Below are 16,020 nucleotides of genomic sequence, written 5' to 3'. Positions count from 1 at the left end.
TGTTGCGTTCCTTTGATTTGACAAATAAATTAAAGTCTGTTGTCATGATTTGCTTGATAAAGGACTACCAAACCTTAACTTTTACGTACAGCAACATCCTGGTTTGTGATCCTTTCGGCCCCTGATGAGCCTTAAATAGGTTGCCACAGGTGCTGGGGGGCCGGGTGCGTGTCGGAGGAGGGGGGTAGCCTGGATGGGAGCAGGGCCGCAGGAAGCTTCTTGTTTTCACAGAGATAAAGGGCTTTCAGGTTGCATCCTGGGCCGTAATCTCCCACACACTTCCTGGTTTTGTTCAAGGCGAGACGAGAGAAAATGACAAACTAACCTTCGCCACAAGAGGCTGATCAATAACTTGGGCTGAAGCCGGATGTGTTTTTGGCAGTTGCGCATTTGACAAGCATTTAATAGCTAAGCGACTGCCAGAATATGACTGATTATAATAAAGGTCCTTGATTTGAGGTGATTTATGCATTCATTTATTCTGAGTGCTGGTTCATTAGGGATGATGATAAAAGTGTGCATATACTTTATTTTCTGACCCCTTCAGTTGCTTTTAAAGCATAATTAACATTGTTCCAAGCCCTTACATTCTAATTAAAGAAAAGGTAGTGCTTCCTTCCTCCAAATGGAAGTTTCTCCTTAGTCGCTTAGCAGGAGCCTTCAGCTTTAAAAGATGTATTTACTGGATATTTGCATGAAAGGGCTTTATTGAAAGCTGGCATCGGGGAGGAGCACGCACACCAGAAGAATGCGAAACAATGTAAGAAAGCCCACATTCCACTTTCCATTTGGAATGCCAGCTTTTGACCATGAGGCACACCCTATTCTGTTGCCAGAGGAAACTTTCAATCTCCTCTCTACCTCAAAGCTCTCTGGCTGGAGTCGTGGCTCTCATACTTTTGTCAGGTGTTATTTATGAGTGGGGTATAGCTGAGTAGCCGCATGCCTACAGCACCTGCTGGTGTCGGCGAATCCGAGCCAAGGCAGCTGCCAGAGACTGGAATAAGAGAACAAGAGAGGGGCAGAAGAAAGACTACTTGGGGCTCGCGCGCAAGCCGACGAGCGGGAGGGTTTATGAGGGGTAAAAAAAAACAATGAAGTAAGCTGAAAATGTTGGGGTAACAATGCGGTGATGTTAAATCACACTGCCACTGAGCTCACGTCTTACGCAGCTAATGAAGGTTATTATGATGCTAACAGAAGGACAAAATAAACAAGTGACATAGAAGCTCTAATTAATTGTGTTGTACAACTCGGAAAATAATCAATTAAAGACCACGCTTCATTAACTCACAGGCAAAAGCGCTGGCGCCAGAATAAATAGGTGGGGTGAGGGTGGATAGGTGGGTTTGGGGGTGGGCGGGGGGCTTGTTCGTCAGCATGAGTAAAAGGACAGATGTACAATAGCTTGAGTACCATCCCTTCTCCTCCTGCTGCATTTACACAATATACATATGAATGGATCGTGTCATCGTTTTAGTGTAATTCTGTATTTCTTGGTCATGGTTGCGATGAAAGAATGGGGTCGCACCAGTGATAAAACGAAATTAAAGCCCAATTGCACATACACGTTTCATGCACAATATGTCTGTTAGCAGCAGCGTTAAATGGGTCAGTCAGTCTGGGTAGTGATTAAGGAATACTTAAGATGATTACAGACCAACTAAATACTCGTATCTTGCACTAAAAAAAAAAAAAAAAACTTTCTAAACTGCTTTGTATTCTTAGCTCATAAACACACACTACAGGCGACATTATTTACAGTAGCGAGGGTGCCTTGTCTCGGCTTTCTTGGACTGGGTCACACTGAGGGGCCACTGGGAGCTCCAAAAAAATACTTATGGGTTAAATGGGGCGACGCGGTTGCTCCATGGCTCCCCTCTATTACTCCCTCCCCTCTGCTTTCAGGCAGACCATTCTCCTCTCATTAATCCTGTGTGGATGTTTATCCATGTTGACATTCAGCATAGCAGACGGCCCTCTTTCTGACTAACAAACAGGGTGACTAAGGTTTTCTTTGCTTGAGCTGTCATAGGGCTCTCGCCTAGCCCGCCTCGTTCAGCGTACGAGCTCGGGGGGACACAGGAGCACTCTCGATTTGTTAGTCATTGTGACCCTTGGGACATCAAAGTCAGTCAGCGCAACTGGAATCTGTGTGCGAATATGAATGTGTGCCCCCTCAGGAGAGCCATTATCAGTTGTGTGTGCTATGGAGAGGAAAATCAATATGGTCATCATAATGGGCTGGCAAAAAGCCAGCCAGTGGGGCTGTGTTCAAAGCACAATGCAAAGCAACGGATTACTTCTCATCTGATGTCATCCAATTTCATCCCTGTGGACCCGGCCACTGTGGGATTATAATAAGGTCAAGCACATTAGTGGGGGCTATCCGACAAACGTCTTTGTGGAAGGAAAAAAAAAAAGTTGACAAACTGACAATCAGGAAGTGATGCTCTAGCAGAGGTTTGCCCTAAAGAGCTTTTGCCTCGCACAACACAAGCTGGCGTGAGCGCCTTACTGAGCCCGCCTTCTGCCTATTGTGTTCGTCCAGTCTTTTTCATTAACCGCTCCACTGAGGACCACAAGCAAGAGGGAGGGGACGGACGGACGGACGGATGGGCAGGAGGGAGGAAAGAAAGTAGGTGGTGGAAATGATGTGGTGGGGGTGGTCAATGAGGGGTCTGCAGACAGACCCGAAGCGAATTACTGTCAGCCTACCAAAATGCACGATTAAAAATAGACAGCCCAGCTAGGACACCAGCCGCAATATCACTGTACTCTTTCTACCACTAAGGACAGCAATTAAGAAGTAATCATTCGTTAAGTATACACACCGCTCGAGAACATTATCTCACCCTTGCACCTGTTGGAAGCGGCCAAGAGGGCAGAGTGAAGAAAATTAAAGAAGGCAAGTTTTTGTGTAGCTGAAGTCATCCCGCGAAACCCACCTGTGCCCATGACTCATTGCTTTGGAGTCGGGCCTACATGATATACTTAACTGAGCTCGGCTTCTCGGGCCGCGCTGCCTACGTCCCTGTGTGTGTCTGTGTCAGGGTCGTGGCTGTTTTGGATGGTTTCCCAAGCTTAGAGATCCAAAAGGGGTCATGGAGCAATTTATACTTATTGGGTCAGTTTGAAATGGCTTTTATTGATTACCACTGAATTTCCGAGCAACTGACTTACAGTATATTTGCTTTCGTTTCTTTATTTCTAAACACAGGTCGACGATATTGTGGACTGTACTCAACAGGCAGGGAATCTCTGGGAAGAAGTAGCTCATGCTTCAAGAAGGGGGGATTGGGAAGGGGTGGGGGCACATTTCGCTTGCGCGCAACGGCTGTTGTTTTGTTCAGCTCATCAAGCTGACGTGTTGCTACAAGCTACCCCCACCGCACCCCGCGAACGCCACAATATTACAATGCTTTCAGAAAACACTGTTGCTCTCTGGATGGGTACCTCACCCTCATTTGGGGAGGGATCAAGGTATCCCCCCCCCCCTTCCCCGTCACATTGTCCTCATGGCTCATGCTTCAGATTCAGTGAAACTCATGCCTACTGGGACATATTAAGCCTTCACCCTGGTGCTAAAAACAGCGTGTTGGTGACTAACAGTGGACCCACCAAAATATACAAGATAGATGTGTAACGAGCAGCAAGTAAGGGGAACAGGCGTGACATCGATGTAAGTTACATTTATGAGATAAAAATGTCACAAAGTGCTACAATGTGGGACTTCAGGGCCTTGGGCTGTGGGAAGGATTTGATGAATTCTGCTTACGTTCCGCGGATTCCTCCCTCGCGGGGACCTTCGGGAAAAGAATGGGTCATATGCAAATGGCATGCACAGTATGGAGAAGAAATTTCCCACAAGCCCAGTGTGAAAAGGGCTCTCCCTCCCCATGCCAGGTCCGCTGAATGGGCCTTTTCTTCTGCCACTGAAAGTGAATGAGGTAGCGCAGGCTAACTGCAAAGGTAACTAGGCTCTTTCTCCTCAGGCTTTCTCACTAAAGCCTCAACACACAATGGTTCATTTACGCATTCAACCACACAAACCACAATAAAGCACATCCAAGCGCAGTTAAGGGGGTTACTGAAACTGACTCTGGGTTTAAAACTCTTCCTTTATGCAGGAAGAGCACCTTTTTATAGGCTAATGCGCGCCGCCTCCGTGGGGGCAGCTAATCATTAAGCAGCCTTAACAGAGGTGGGATCGTACATCATATTCTAATTTCAAGAAGCGGCTCGCCGAGGAAAGTAATTCTTCTCCCACAAAAATATTAGCTGGCCCTAAAAACGTTCCCAAGAAGAGGGAAAGCATAACTCTCGGTCCCGCTCTTTATCTACTGCGCGAGAGTGCTGCTGCCATGTGTCATGCATTTTATCGACCGTCACAGAGTCTTTCAGCTGTCACCTGTTCTAAACGTCTTTGGACACCTCGGCCGCTTCTCACCGACTCCATCCATCCCCCCACTTGCCAAACCGCGGGGAACACACAGCCCACAATTTAAGGGGTCACCAAAGAATGGACAGAGAAGGAGGGAGAGGAGAAAGGGCCAAGGGCTCCAAAACTCCCTCCCCTCTCCTCCCCCGCTCTTCCCCTTTCATTGAACAGACTTAAACACAAACACAATTGGACATGCTGGAAGCCTCACAATGGCACAGGGGAGGAAAGTGAAGTCATACTCTAGGCACGCTGGGTGCCTAGGTCAGGGGGCAATCAACAGCACCCCTGGCTACTGTGTCTTAACCCCTCCGCCTCCTTTCTCCTCTAAAATAAAGGAGAATCTTGGTGAGAGTGGTGGGTGTGAGGAGGCGGAGGGGGCTAGTTCTTACTTGGCACTTTCAAATGAAGCTTCTGGGGAAATTGGTGAAAAGCTGTGAGATAAATGAAATATTTCCTCCTCTGCTAAAGTTTTCACACAACGGGGGTGAACCTTTTAAATGCAAACACGCGTCTTTAAAAACAGTAATGCGGCGCTCCAGAGAGGATCCCCGCGTCCTCCAATCCCGTCACACGTTTCACTTGACAAAACTGTATCCACAGCCGGTATTGTTCACGCAAACCTGCAGCATGTGGTTGTATTCAAATGTTTTTAGGCGTGGTGACAGAGTCCAGTGCACTCGGTGCACTGTAGTTTCATCAAGCCAATAAACAAGTGCTTAACATCACACAACAAGTTGCCAAGTGCCGACCTCATTTTCCTTATTTGATGGGTGATTCACCAGAGTGAAGTAAAAGAGTGCGGAGGAAAGGAGGAGTGCACTCGGTTCGATGTTTTGATGCAACAGCTATTGAGAAAGAGTCCAAAAACCATCCCAGTGACGCCCTGTTTATTTTTGCAAAGAATGCTAACACCGGTCACATTCCTCTATTCCCAAATTGCTGTGTTAAATTACCATCGCGGGGAACGGCAACTATTCCCGGGGGGGGGGGGGGGGATCGGAATGGAGACAAGCGACAAAGGGAGCGGTAGTATCCCACCAATTGCAAACACCTGTCATCCTGCAAGCTGTTAACACCTCTCTGTTTACAGCAAGGAATGGAGCTCACCTTGATCACCGCTACATATGATGACGAGCGACCTAGCATAAGCCGCTGACCGTCATAGACCGGCCAATTGGGGCACAATTACAAGTGTATAAACGGTGAATAATGACATTTCAGCGGACAGGTTTAAGATTTCACATGATAAGTAAAAGATTCACTTGGAACTTTTCGTGGAAGTTCATGATGCTGGCTTGCATGACAGGTCACAAGGTACAGGAAGTATGGATACTAAGGCAAATACAAATGAGGTCAAAGTAACAGACGAGACATCTGCCTGCTCACGGATTTTAAATATCAATAGGCCTGTGCAAAAAGTCTGTCAATTTAAAGGGGGATGAATGCCATTGTTGGCCTGCGTTTCCCAAAATAAGCCTTGTGGAAATGAATGATGAAGGCAAGAAATGTGCATTTACAAAACTAATGAAGAATCCATATTTGATGATAATGAACAAAGGGATTTGGAAACCCCAAGCTTCTCAAACTCTGTCCTAGAGAGATCTCCACCCCCCCCCCAAAAAAAAAAAAGTTAGCTCTGCTGTTATCTAAGGCGTGTCCACGTATTTACACCCAGTCTCCAGAGACGAAGCAGCAACATGCCTCATAACTAACCAAGATGACGGCGAGAAGAAGCCACTTTTGGAGAACACTGACGACTCACCAATGGAAACAGCGGTGATAAACATGGTTTGGTTGCATGTTTCCTCCCGCAACAGCTATCATACTAAGTTTTCCAGCTCCTTCAACGGTCACCGAAACCAGCAGACATTCCAGTAGTGTTTTTTTCCCCCCTGCCATCAACCGCTTAAACAGTTGACTCATAATTTTATAGTGACGCTTTGCCAATGTGCACATCACTCTAGCGCTATTAGTACTGTATTCCCTGTACCTCTGTCACTCTGCATTAAAAAAAAAAAAAAATCAAGTCTTACTATACTACTGGATTCTTTATATTTCTTAATGACTCTCTGTGTCTTCGAGGCTGTTATACTAGAGTGGCTGTAACTAGCCAAGACAAATATATTCCACATGTGTTTGGACACACTTGGCCAATGAAGATGATTCCGACTATTAAGAAATGGCAGATATATTATTTCCAGCATCACGCTACTTCCTTGATGCTACACTGGGTGGCACAATACACAATACATTATGCAAAAACAAACGCTTCACTTGTCACTATCCCACATTTACAAGCAGAAAGGCATGCAAAGGATGCAAGTGTAACCCACTTTTTTTTTGGGGGGGGGGGGGAGAAAATAGAGCGTGTGGAAGGAGTTACTTTTTGTGTGTGCGTGTGTCAGTTACAAAGCATCAGGGGAAATGATGTGTGTGCAAGTATGTGTGACAGTGACATACACGCGCGCCAAATGAAGAATATTGTGTTTTCAACGCTGGCTAGGTGACAACCGTCCCAGTGGAATCAAAAGGATTCCCGACGCCTGCACAGGCGGAGAGCCGCTGTCCTTATATGGACTGCGCGCAGCTCACATAAACAGGCGCGTGAGCTGTGCCTCGCGCTCCGGAACCTCAGTCAAACCTTGACGTGCTCCTCATAAGCTCTCAGCGTCTTATTCGCCGTGATGGAGAAAATATAACAATAATTGTAAAACAGAAGAGAGCGAAAGAAAGGTGTAAAAACAGACTGCGGTAGACGGGGATTGAGTGGGACGACTGATGGAAAGAAGTGGTCAAAATTATTTTTTAATAACTTCTATTCTAAAAACAAAAAGTGGAAAAACACCGGGGTGTGTTCGATAAAGTTACTGAAAGCGCCGCTCGGAATTGCTGACTGGCGTCGATAAGGTAGCACGAGTTGTTCCGCCCAACCGAGCAGCAACAGTGTCCCTCACGTTACCTGCTCCCGAACCACAGAAAGCGCATCAAAGAGTCTCTCTTTTTTTTTTTGTCATTCTCATTTCATTTCTTTTGTTTGTTTGTATTTTTTTTTTTTTTTTACGTTTTACTTTTGACACATTTCCGTCCGGGGGAAGCGAAACAACGTTCGCGGAATAAACAAACAAACGAAGCAGGTCCGACTTTGACAAAGAAGATTATAACTCGGAAAAAAATGACCCATGGTGTCTCCTTTGTGTCACGACAACGGCTACACAAATCAACAAAAACGTGTTAAGATGAGATAAAAGCGCTGTCTGTCCCTTTTATCACGGGGGGTGAGGTGCGAATAACGGGCGCAGCGGAGCGGTGAAACTCGTCAGAATGTTCTCAAAAGCAAGTGAATAGCGTGATCTCCAAAAGAACGGGGTGGAGGGGGTGGGAAGTCAACACAAAAAAATGAATGTAAACACGAGATAAGAGCGAGTCCGTTTCTCAAAGGGTGAGGTGCGAATAACGGTCTAGAGTGCAGTGGACCGCTAGGCGGAGGGCGAGACGCGACCCAGGTATAACGGTCCACCGCATACAGCGCTCACTTGCTACTTCGCAGCACTTTCGGTCACTATATATAAAAAAAAAAAAAAAAAAAACACACACACACTTTTGCGCATCCAAAGTTCTTCAGCCGAGGCACACAACAACCTCGCAACTGGCCGCCCGGACGCGAAGCACCGCGTCAGAAGTAGTTTTACTCACCGTTGTTCCTCCTCGGGTTGGCCTGCTTTCTGCGCTTACACCTGGGGCCATCCGCCATGATCCTTTCGTTGTGTCTAAATGGTGCGGGAGAGTCACCTCCTCTCTCACCCGCTCTTCTCCCCCCCCCACCCCCTCTTCGGTGTCCTCCTCCCTCCCCTTAGCCGCACCTGGTTTACGGCACCAACGCTTTACGACATCACCTTCTCGGGTACCTCCCGCAACCGACGTGAAGTTGGCCGACACCGGTCCCGTCCGAGGAAGCGCAGCAAGTCAGAAGGGAGGAGGGAGGGAGAGAATGAGAGCGATAGAGGGAGACGCTAGCTTGTGTGCACGTTATACCTGACCAGCCGCTTGCTTCTACTGCCTTTGCTGTTGCCCATCAAAGGTGAAGCTGGGCGCACTTTGTTACGTCATAAAGCAACTCTCCACATGGAGATGTATGACCGCGGGGAACGCTTTTTTATCAATTTTTTTGTGTGTGTTTGTTTTTCTAATTGCCTCTACAAAGTGGTTGCAATTTTCACCTTTATTTGGAGTAAGTAAAAAGGGGGAAATAACTAATCTGTTACATTTTTTTATTGAACATTAAGTGTAAACAGGCTTGTGTAAAAAGTACATGAAAGCCACAGAAAACATGGCAGGAGTTCAATTCACCTTATAAAAGGATTATTTATGTAAATATCTTACAATTAGACATTGAAAGTAACTTTCTGAGAAAGAGAGAGCAAAATTAGGCACGCTGAACTAGTAACAACTATAAATATAGAAAACATATCCAACATGACACCTTGAGATTTTAAAGATGTAAACAATATTCAACATATCTGTGACCCTCTTGAGGATAAGCCGTATTAAAGATGTGTATCTATGGGATCAATTCAAGTATTTTTTTCTCATACAATAATACAATACTATAAACATTGTCAGCCTACCAATAAATTATTATTATGTTTAGACAGTAGTAGTGCTTCACACCTCCCTCACAGTTCTAAGGTCAGGGGTTCAAATCTGGGCTCATGCCTTCTATGTTGACTTTACATGTACTCCCCGTGCTTGTGTGGTTTTCTTTGAGTACTCCGGTTTCCTCCCACTGTCCGAAAACATGCATGTTATGGTCACTGAAGGCTGTTGTTTGTCTTTGTCTGTCTTTGGCAGTCCAGGGTGTACCCCGCCTCTCGCCTGAAGTATCCGTGACCCTAATGACAGGCGCCATAGGAAATAGATTAAGATGAAAATGTGCCGTGGGGTAGTGGTTAACCTTTCGTCTACAGAGCGCAGGTTCAGTTCCGAATTTGTGATTTAATGTTTTATAACGATCTGTGGTCACCCCTGATGGGACAAGCCGAAAGTCACAACTTTAGTGGTGTAGTTCAAGAGCAACGTTAGTTATCATACATTATCCTGGCCACGGCGTAAAGGACCTTTTTGATACTGTTGACCGATGATACTTATTCCATAGCTCGGAACTTGAAAATGTCAGCAGAAAAAAAAAAAAAATCCCCTCCCGAAAATGACTCAGTAGTCATTGTAGGCTTGTTTTATGATCAGATATTGTCCCGCCCACATTTAGGTCTTAACCTGCGTAAGCCTGCTGACATCAGCGAGAGAATACAAGCACATTTCCTTATACGAGATGATTTTGATGGTTTTGATTAGTTCACAAACCAATACTACTGGTCAGTCTCCACTTTATTTCTATGCAATATTCATTATTTTAAAAGGGTGGAAATAAAGAACAAATCTATGAAGGCCTAAAATGTGTAAGAAGTGCTGTCCGACAATTCCTTTGTTCAATGAAAGTCTGTAATATAATTTTTCCCTGTTTTTGTTTTGTCTATTTTATTAGACTGACTGAAAAATAATGAAGCTAAATACATTTAAGTAGGCTTGTTTGTTCAAATTAATTGCTGCACTGTTTCATTCCAGGAGCAATTAAGCCACATTCAATACTGCATATGAGTTAATCGTGCGCAGATTAATTTCAGCCCATTAGGTTTCGCCTAAAGTTAGCTGGGATAGGCTACAGAAATGCTACAACCCTTGTGAGGATAAGTGGCTTGGAAAACGGATGGGTGGAGGTTTTGTCAGTTAATTGTGGTATTGATTGCATCACTCACCTTTGAAAAAGAGTTTGGGAAGATGACATAACATGTCTCCTTTTGTGAGGTTTTAAAGGCTTTTTGTACAGGGTTAGGTTAGCTGGTGGCGTCGTGTAATTTCTGTGGTCTTCGACGGTGGTCCGTGTTCGTACTATTGCAACAAATAACAAATAAATCAGCATATGAGTGAGTGAACAGCATTTTGTGATGCTGTTTTATACAGCGAACATGGTTTATCGCTGACGTCGCGCCAAGAAAGGGCAACGTATTGATTTCGTCGAAAAGGGGCATTTCCAGGGAAATTAATAGATTGCTCCAAAATGGATATTATTGGAAATGAGTGCCAGTTTCATTTTTTTCAGCAAAAAAAAATACAAAAATTACTTTTTAGGTAATTATAGGCCATCTGCACAGCTTCGTCGTTTCAGCACATGCGTAAACTACTTCACGATCACAACATTGATCGACAGCAGCAGCAGCAGCAAGTCACTCTGGAGTTTGTCAATTGTATCCTTGTAGTTTTTATTTTCTTTTAAGTTTGGTCCTCACACTCCTTTGTGTCAGTGTATATTTGTTTAAAGTGTATATTTTGGGTGCCCGTTGGGCCTTTTGAACTCTTTGAAAAAGATCAAGTGATTGTTATTGTGCATTTTTACAGTAATTGAAAATCCTGGTGTCCGGTTCAAACCTGCTTTGTTCAGTACAAAAGTTTCCATTTGTCGTCACACCAGGTGGATCATAAAGTCCATTCTGCATTGCTACCAACATTGTAGTTCATTTATCTTACAAATTTCTTAGCTTCTATCGGCACATTTTCTGTAAACACCTTAAAAGCATATATATAATCCCCCCCCCGCCCCGCCTATCTTTGACCTGCATTCTTGTGTGTGAAATGTGTGTTAGCGAGAGGAAGAAGTCATGAGACTGTCACGACCAATTCAATCCTCGGCATAAAGAAAGACCCCGCTGTTCTTCTGAGTCGCGCTCACCACAGACGAGGACGACACAGACATGCCAGTGCAATCAGCAGGTTCAGGCCGCTTCCAATCAGATGAAACCTTCGGGCACAAGCACACAATGCTTATCACACCAGGCGCTGAGCAAACTGGAAAAAAAACGGAGTCACATGTTTGAGGTGAATTGTTTTGTTCAAGGAAAGGTGAACTTTATAGGCTGCGTGAAGGTTCAATCCACGTATGCATTTATAGGCCGAAGGAGCTGCAGTTGCCGTGAGGTGGTGGCTATTCTTAAAGCAGACACATATAAGGTTTCTGCTTCCTGTGTCATCACCAGTCAGATTTTTTTTTTTTTTTTTTTTTTTTTTGGAGGGGTGACTGTGTTACCCATTTCAGATGCGGGGAAAATTACCTTTAATTTGCTGTCCTGACAAATGTGATTGTCTTGTGGGTACATGATGTTCTGGATTCATTCCAGAGTGATTTGTCATCTTTGAAGTCACATTTAACAGACCAAAGTGCAGTCTTTGATTCACATTTTTTCATGCATTATGCAGAAATATCCCAAGACCAAAATCAAATTTGTATAATACCATTCCACTGTGATACTTAAACATGAATGCATCTGTGTTTTTTATTTATTGCCACACTGCTATTTTATTTTTTTACCTGTTTGCTCAAGTAGTCAATCTGAGTTGGGCTGGCCCGCACTTTAGCACCGCAGTATGCTATTGTTCATGCTTTGTATTCCAATAAACAGCGCAGTTATACCTCAAGTTGTGCCTGACGAGTTTACGTTTTATGTCATGACAAAATTGGGCCGCTAAAAATCTGCAGGCCCCAGGAAATAGTCTTCCCTTTTCAGCGCAACTCATCATTCAGCTCCATGTACCGTATACCCGCAGACGACTGGCAGTTCTAAGGACTGAATAATTCAGTAAGAGCAGAGCGGGACAGCTCCGAGGACAGTCTGACCAGACAGAGAGTAATAGCTTTAGCATAAACAACACCTCCGAACTTGCACCGTTCCAATAATTGTCTGACAAGGGGAGGGGCGGTTGCCCAGACTCTGCATAGCTTGCTGAAAGAAGGCCCCAGAAACTGTCTGAATCAGCAAAGATCAATGGCGAAACTCTCAGTTAACCACGTGGTCCTAAAGCAGTGGCTCCTCGCACGCTGAGCATGGAAAATAAGATGCTTGTTATCCAATGGAAAGTCAGATCTTTTCCCATTTTCCTTGGAACGCGCCGCTATTAGCATGAAGTCCGCGCCTGTGGAAAACAAGGAATAACAATTGTGTGACTACTCGTAATGTAAAACCGCCTGAAGACACCATCTGATGTCTTCAAGAAAAGCTGGATAATTTATTTTCTCTGGCAAATATTGAACCGGGGCATGATCAGTCAAACACTGTTAAACGGGGACTGCAATTGTTAGGTACATGCAAGATTTCTGTCTTGTATGAACAATGTTTTAAGTTTATGGCAAGAGATTTTATTCAACAGGAGACTGATGGCAGGAATAAAATAGACTACAGCAGTAGAACAGCAGTATTAACAGTGTAGTTATGTTCATTTCTAGCCATGTACAGTTTATGGTATATGGTAAACCAAATCAGAAACTAATGAGCAATGTATTTCATAAAACCATATATTTAGCCTGGATTTCGCTGTTCACGTCATGGCGGTAAGTAAAGGTCAATAATTCTTAATAGCAAAGGTCAATCCACAACAAATGCAATTAACTTTTTTTTTTTTTTTTTTTACAGTACAATAAGTTTACATGGCAAGACAAAGCTTTTCAATGCACGCCATCGCTGTGCTTTTTATCGTCTGTAAAGTAAACATGGATTGAATTTGAGCCCCGAATGCCCCTTCTCACTGCGAGTCACGCTCCGTTATTTCTGCTGTGCTCCGTTTGGTGAAATAATCAAATGTCACGGCGGTGTGAAACATGTGACAGGATCCGAGGCGGAAGTCTCTCCGCTTTGGGTGCAAGAAAAAGGATCGCACTAGAGCAATAACAGATAGATTAAAACAAATGGAGCGATTGGAACGTAGCGCAGTGTAACATCTAAAAAAGAAAAAAACTTTCCATCCATCCATTTTCTTAGCCGCTTATCCTCACAAGGGTCGCTTGGAGTGCTGGAGCCTATCCCAGCTGTCAACGGGCAGGAGGCGGGGTACACCCTGAATTGGTTGCCAGCCAATCGCAGTGCACATAGAGACAAACAGCCGCACTCACAATCACACCTAGGGGCAATTTACTGTATGTCCAATTAATGTTGCATGTTTTTGGGATGTGGGAGGAAACAGGAGTGGGGAGAACATGCAAAGTCCACACAGGCGGGTCCGGGATTGAACCCGGGACCTCGGAACTGTGAGGGCAACGCTTTACCAGCTGAGACCACCATGCTAAAAAGTAAAAGTAAAATGTATGTTGCATTAAAACTACTCTGACCAGAACAATTTATTCAAAAAGTTACTAAGATGTAACCTGACTGGTTCATTTGCCAGTTGGATCAAACTGAGGTTGGATTATTTTGGAAACTGGACCGAGTTCATCGACCGGTTGAGTTGGTCCACACCCGAGTTTGATTTCTGCGGTCCAGCTTGACTCGGTAACTGATGTAAAAAGCACCCTCGCTCCATAGCCCCCACCAATAAAAGCACGACAATGACATTCAGATACCGTTTCGACTAACGCGGCCCCCGAAATGGAATGAAAGTCCGACTCTTGTTTTTTCTGTGCGGGGTTGAAAGTGAAAGGATGAGGGAGGGATAAGCAGCCATCATCTACTACATTAAGGGATCATGCTGCTCCCTGAAAATGAGTATTGATCCTCTTAGGTGCAGGATCGTTTAGGAGATTAATGTGAGAAGTGGTTGAGCTCCATAGTGCTCCACCAGGACCGGGGGGGATCAGCTCAGTGGAATAGCTGAGCCACGGGTGACAGAAAGCAGTCGTGCAAAGAGGGCGGGGAGCAATTCAGTCCCGTACATCCTCGCTGAACGACCGCCATCTGGGCTATCAGCTAAGAGCAGCAGCTGCATGTACAGGTTAAGAAGTAAGGTAAGCGGGCCGGAGCACGCCAGAGAGAAAATGAAACGGCTACGTGTCACAGGCACGCAGGATGGATGGAATGAAGAGCAAGGTAAGGAACAGAGGAAATGAAAGTAGAAAAGAGGAACAGAAAGTGCAAAAAGGAGGATGACGGAAAAGGTACACCCTGCACTACTCCAAATTGTGAGGAGGAACAAGAAGCTGCGGCAGTGATAGAGCAACACAGAACACACTAAACTGCTTAATCTCTCCCTAGAGACGGTGGCTAAATGTGAGGTTCTCGTCTTCTGCTTTCCACAGACCACCAACCCCCCCCCCCACACACACACACACACTTTCATTATGCTCAAATGCAGAGTCCAGGTTGATGTAGCGCTAAAAGGCGCAAACTTGTAAAGTGCACAAGTGGAGCCTACGTCTCAATTGATAGAAGAGAAAGAATCAGTAGCCGACTGGTGAACTGTTGTGCTGTACAAAATGAGTTGTGAAAATGATCATTTTTTTTTTTAATTTATCCTTAGAATCACTAATCTAATGATCCTACTCGCAGCAAATAAACAGATCCTGTTGCAAGCCTGAGAATTTTCTCATATACCTCCCTGTGGGGGGTGTAGCAGTCCAGGGGGGGGAACTCTGAAAACAAATATTAGCTCAAGTATTCAGCAGCAGTTTGAATGGATGCTGTCAGAATGCGAAACCCAACAATGCAATGTTTTGAGGACAAAGATGCCAATCTGATTTTTCCCCCCCCTCCCCCATCAAGCCAGCAATTTTTCAAGCACTTCCGCCTTCCTCATGTATTCTTTTTTTGTTTCTCAAGACAGGAAGTTGCTGACACAAAGGTTGAGGGCAGCCACACCCCAAACAGTTCGGGAGAGGAAAGGTGAACCCAAATACGCGTTCTGACAACCGGAATAACACTGAAGAAGAAGAAAAAAAAAAGTAGGTGGCCTTATCATATGGTTCTGCAAAGGTGGGTGGCCACAAAACTTTGAGTTCCTGACCCGTGGGCGATTGTAACACTGCCTGTCTGCACTGTGGTCCAAGATATATACTTGTTTTGGCTAGGAGGATGTGTGTGTGTGTTATCCTAACACACACACATGCACACACACAATACACAACCGCAATGGCCCAGAAAGCCTTGCCCCTGTCGTGTTTTTACGGCTGTCAGTTGTAGAAGGCCTAGCTTATGTTTATCTTGTATTTATTGGAACGCCGGTTACATTTTATGTATTGTGTGTCCATATGATCTGTGTACATCAAACTAAGCATTAAAAAAAAAAAAAACTCCAAAAGTATCAAAGTGTTGTTTCTGGATGCATCACGCGCTGGAAACCAGAGTGCTGTCAAATTATTTGTGTGAGCCGAGATGTTTTTCTACGCTGATATGGCAATAACTTGTCTGGATTTACTGTAACCCCCTCCAGTATACCTTAATAAAATAATCTTGAATTTGTTTTTGCATGTATAACATTGTATACTTTTCATGTGTAGCAGATCATTTGTCACTCCCAGCAGACGTTTACGTAAAACGGACTCATAAAACCAGAGAATTAAACATTCATATATACATAAACATTACAATGTTCAACTATAATTTTCAACACATTTTTAATGTCATAATATATAGTTACTCTAACGCCAGCTGAATGCTGACATATATTGTGAAATGCCATAGACAGGATAACAAACATTTGCATTAATTAATTCCAAACCTGCCCTGCGATTGGCCGGCAACCAGTTGAGGGTGTGCCCCGCCTCC

At 44.5% G+C, this 16,020-nt stretch overlaps 1 protein-coding gene across 1 annotated transcript in view; it reads right to left on the bottom strand.

Moving 5' to 3' along the window:
- zeb1b (zinc finger E-box binding homeobox 1b) overlaps positions 1–8,337 on the bottom strand; it is a 53,650-nt gene extending 45,313 nt beyond the window's left edge. The window contains exon 1 of the mRNA XM_061804801.1: positions 8,138–8,337. Coding sequence (XP_061660785.1) covers positions 8,138–8,195 — 58 coding nt within the window. The 5' untranslated portion in view covers positions 8,196–8,337. The remainder of the gene's footprint in view (positions 1–8,137) is intronic.
- Positions 8,338–16,020: the final 7,683 nt, after the last annotated feature.

Source organism: Syngnathoides biaculeatus, chromosome 19 (genome assembly GCF_019802595.1).
Source record: "Syngnathoides biaculeatus isolate LvHL_M chromosome 19, ASM1980259v1, whole genome shotgun sequence".
Lineage (NCBI taxonomy): Eukaryota > Metazoa > Chordata > Actinopteri > Syngnathiformes > Syngnathidae > Syngnathoides > Syngnathoides biaculeatus.
Note: the sequence above shows the minus strand (reverse complement) of the source record. Positions and strands in the feature narration are given on the sequence as shown.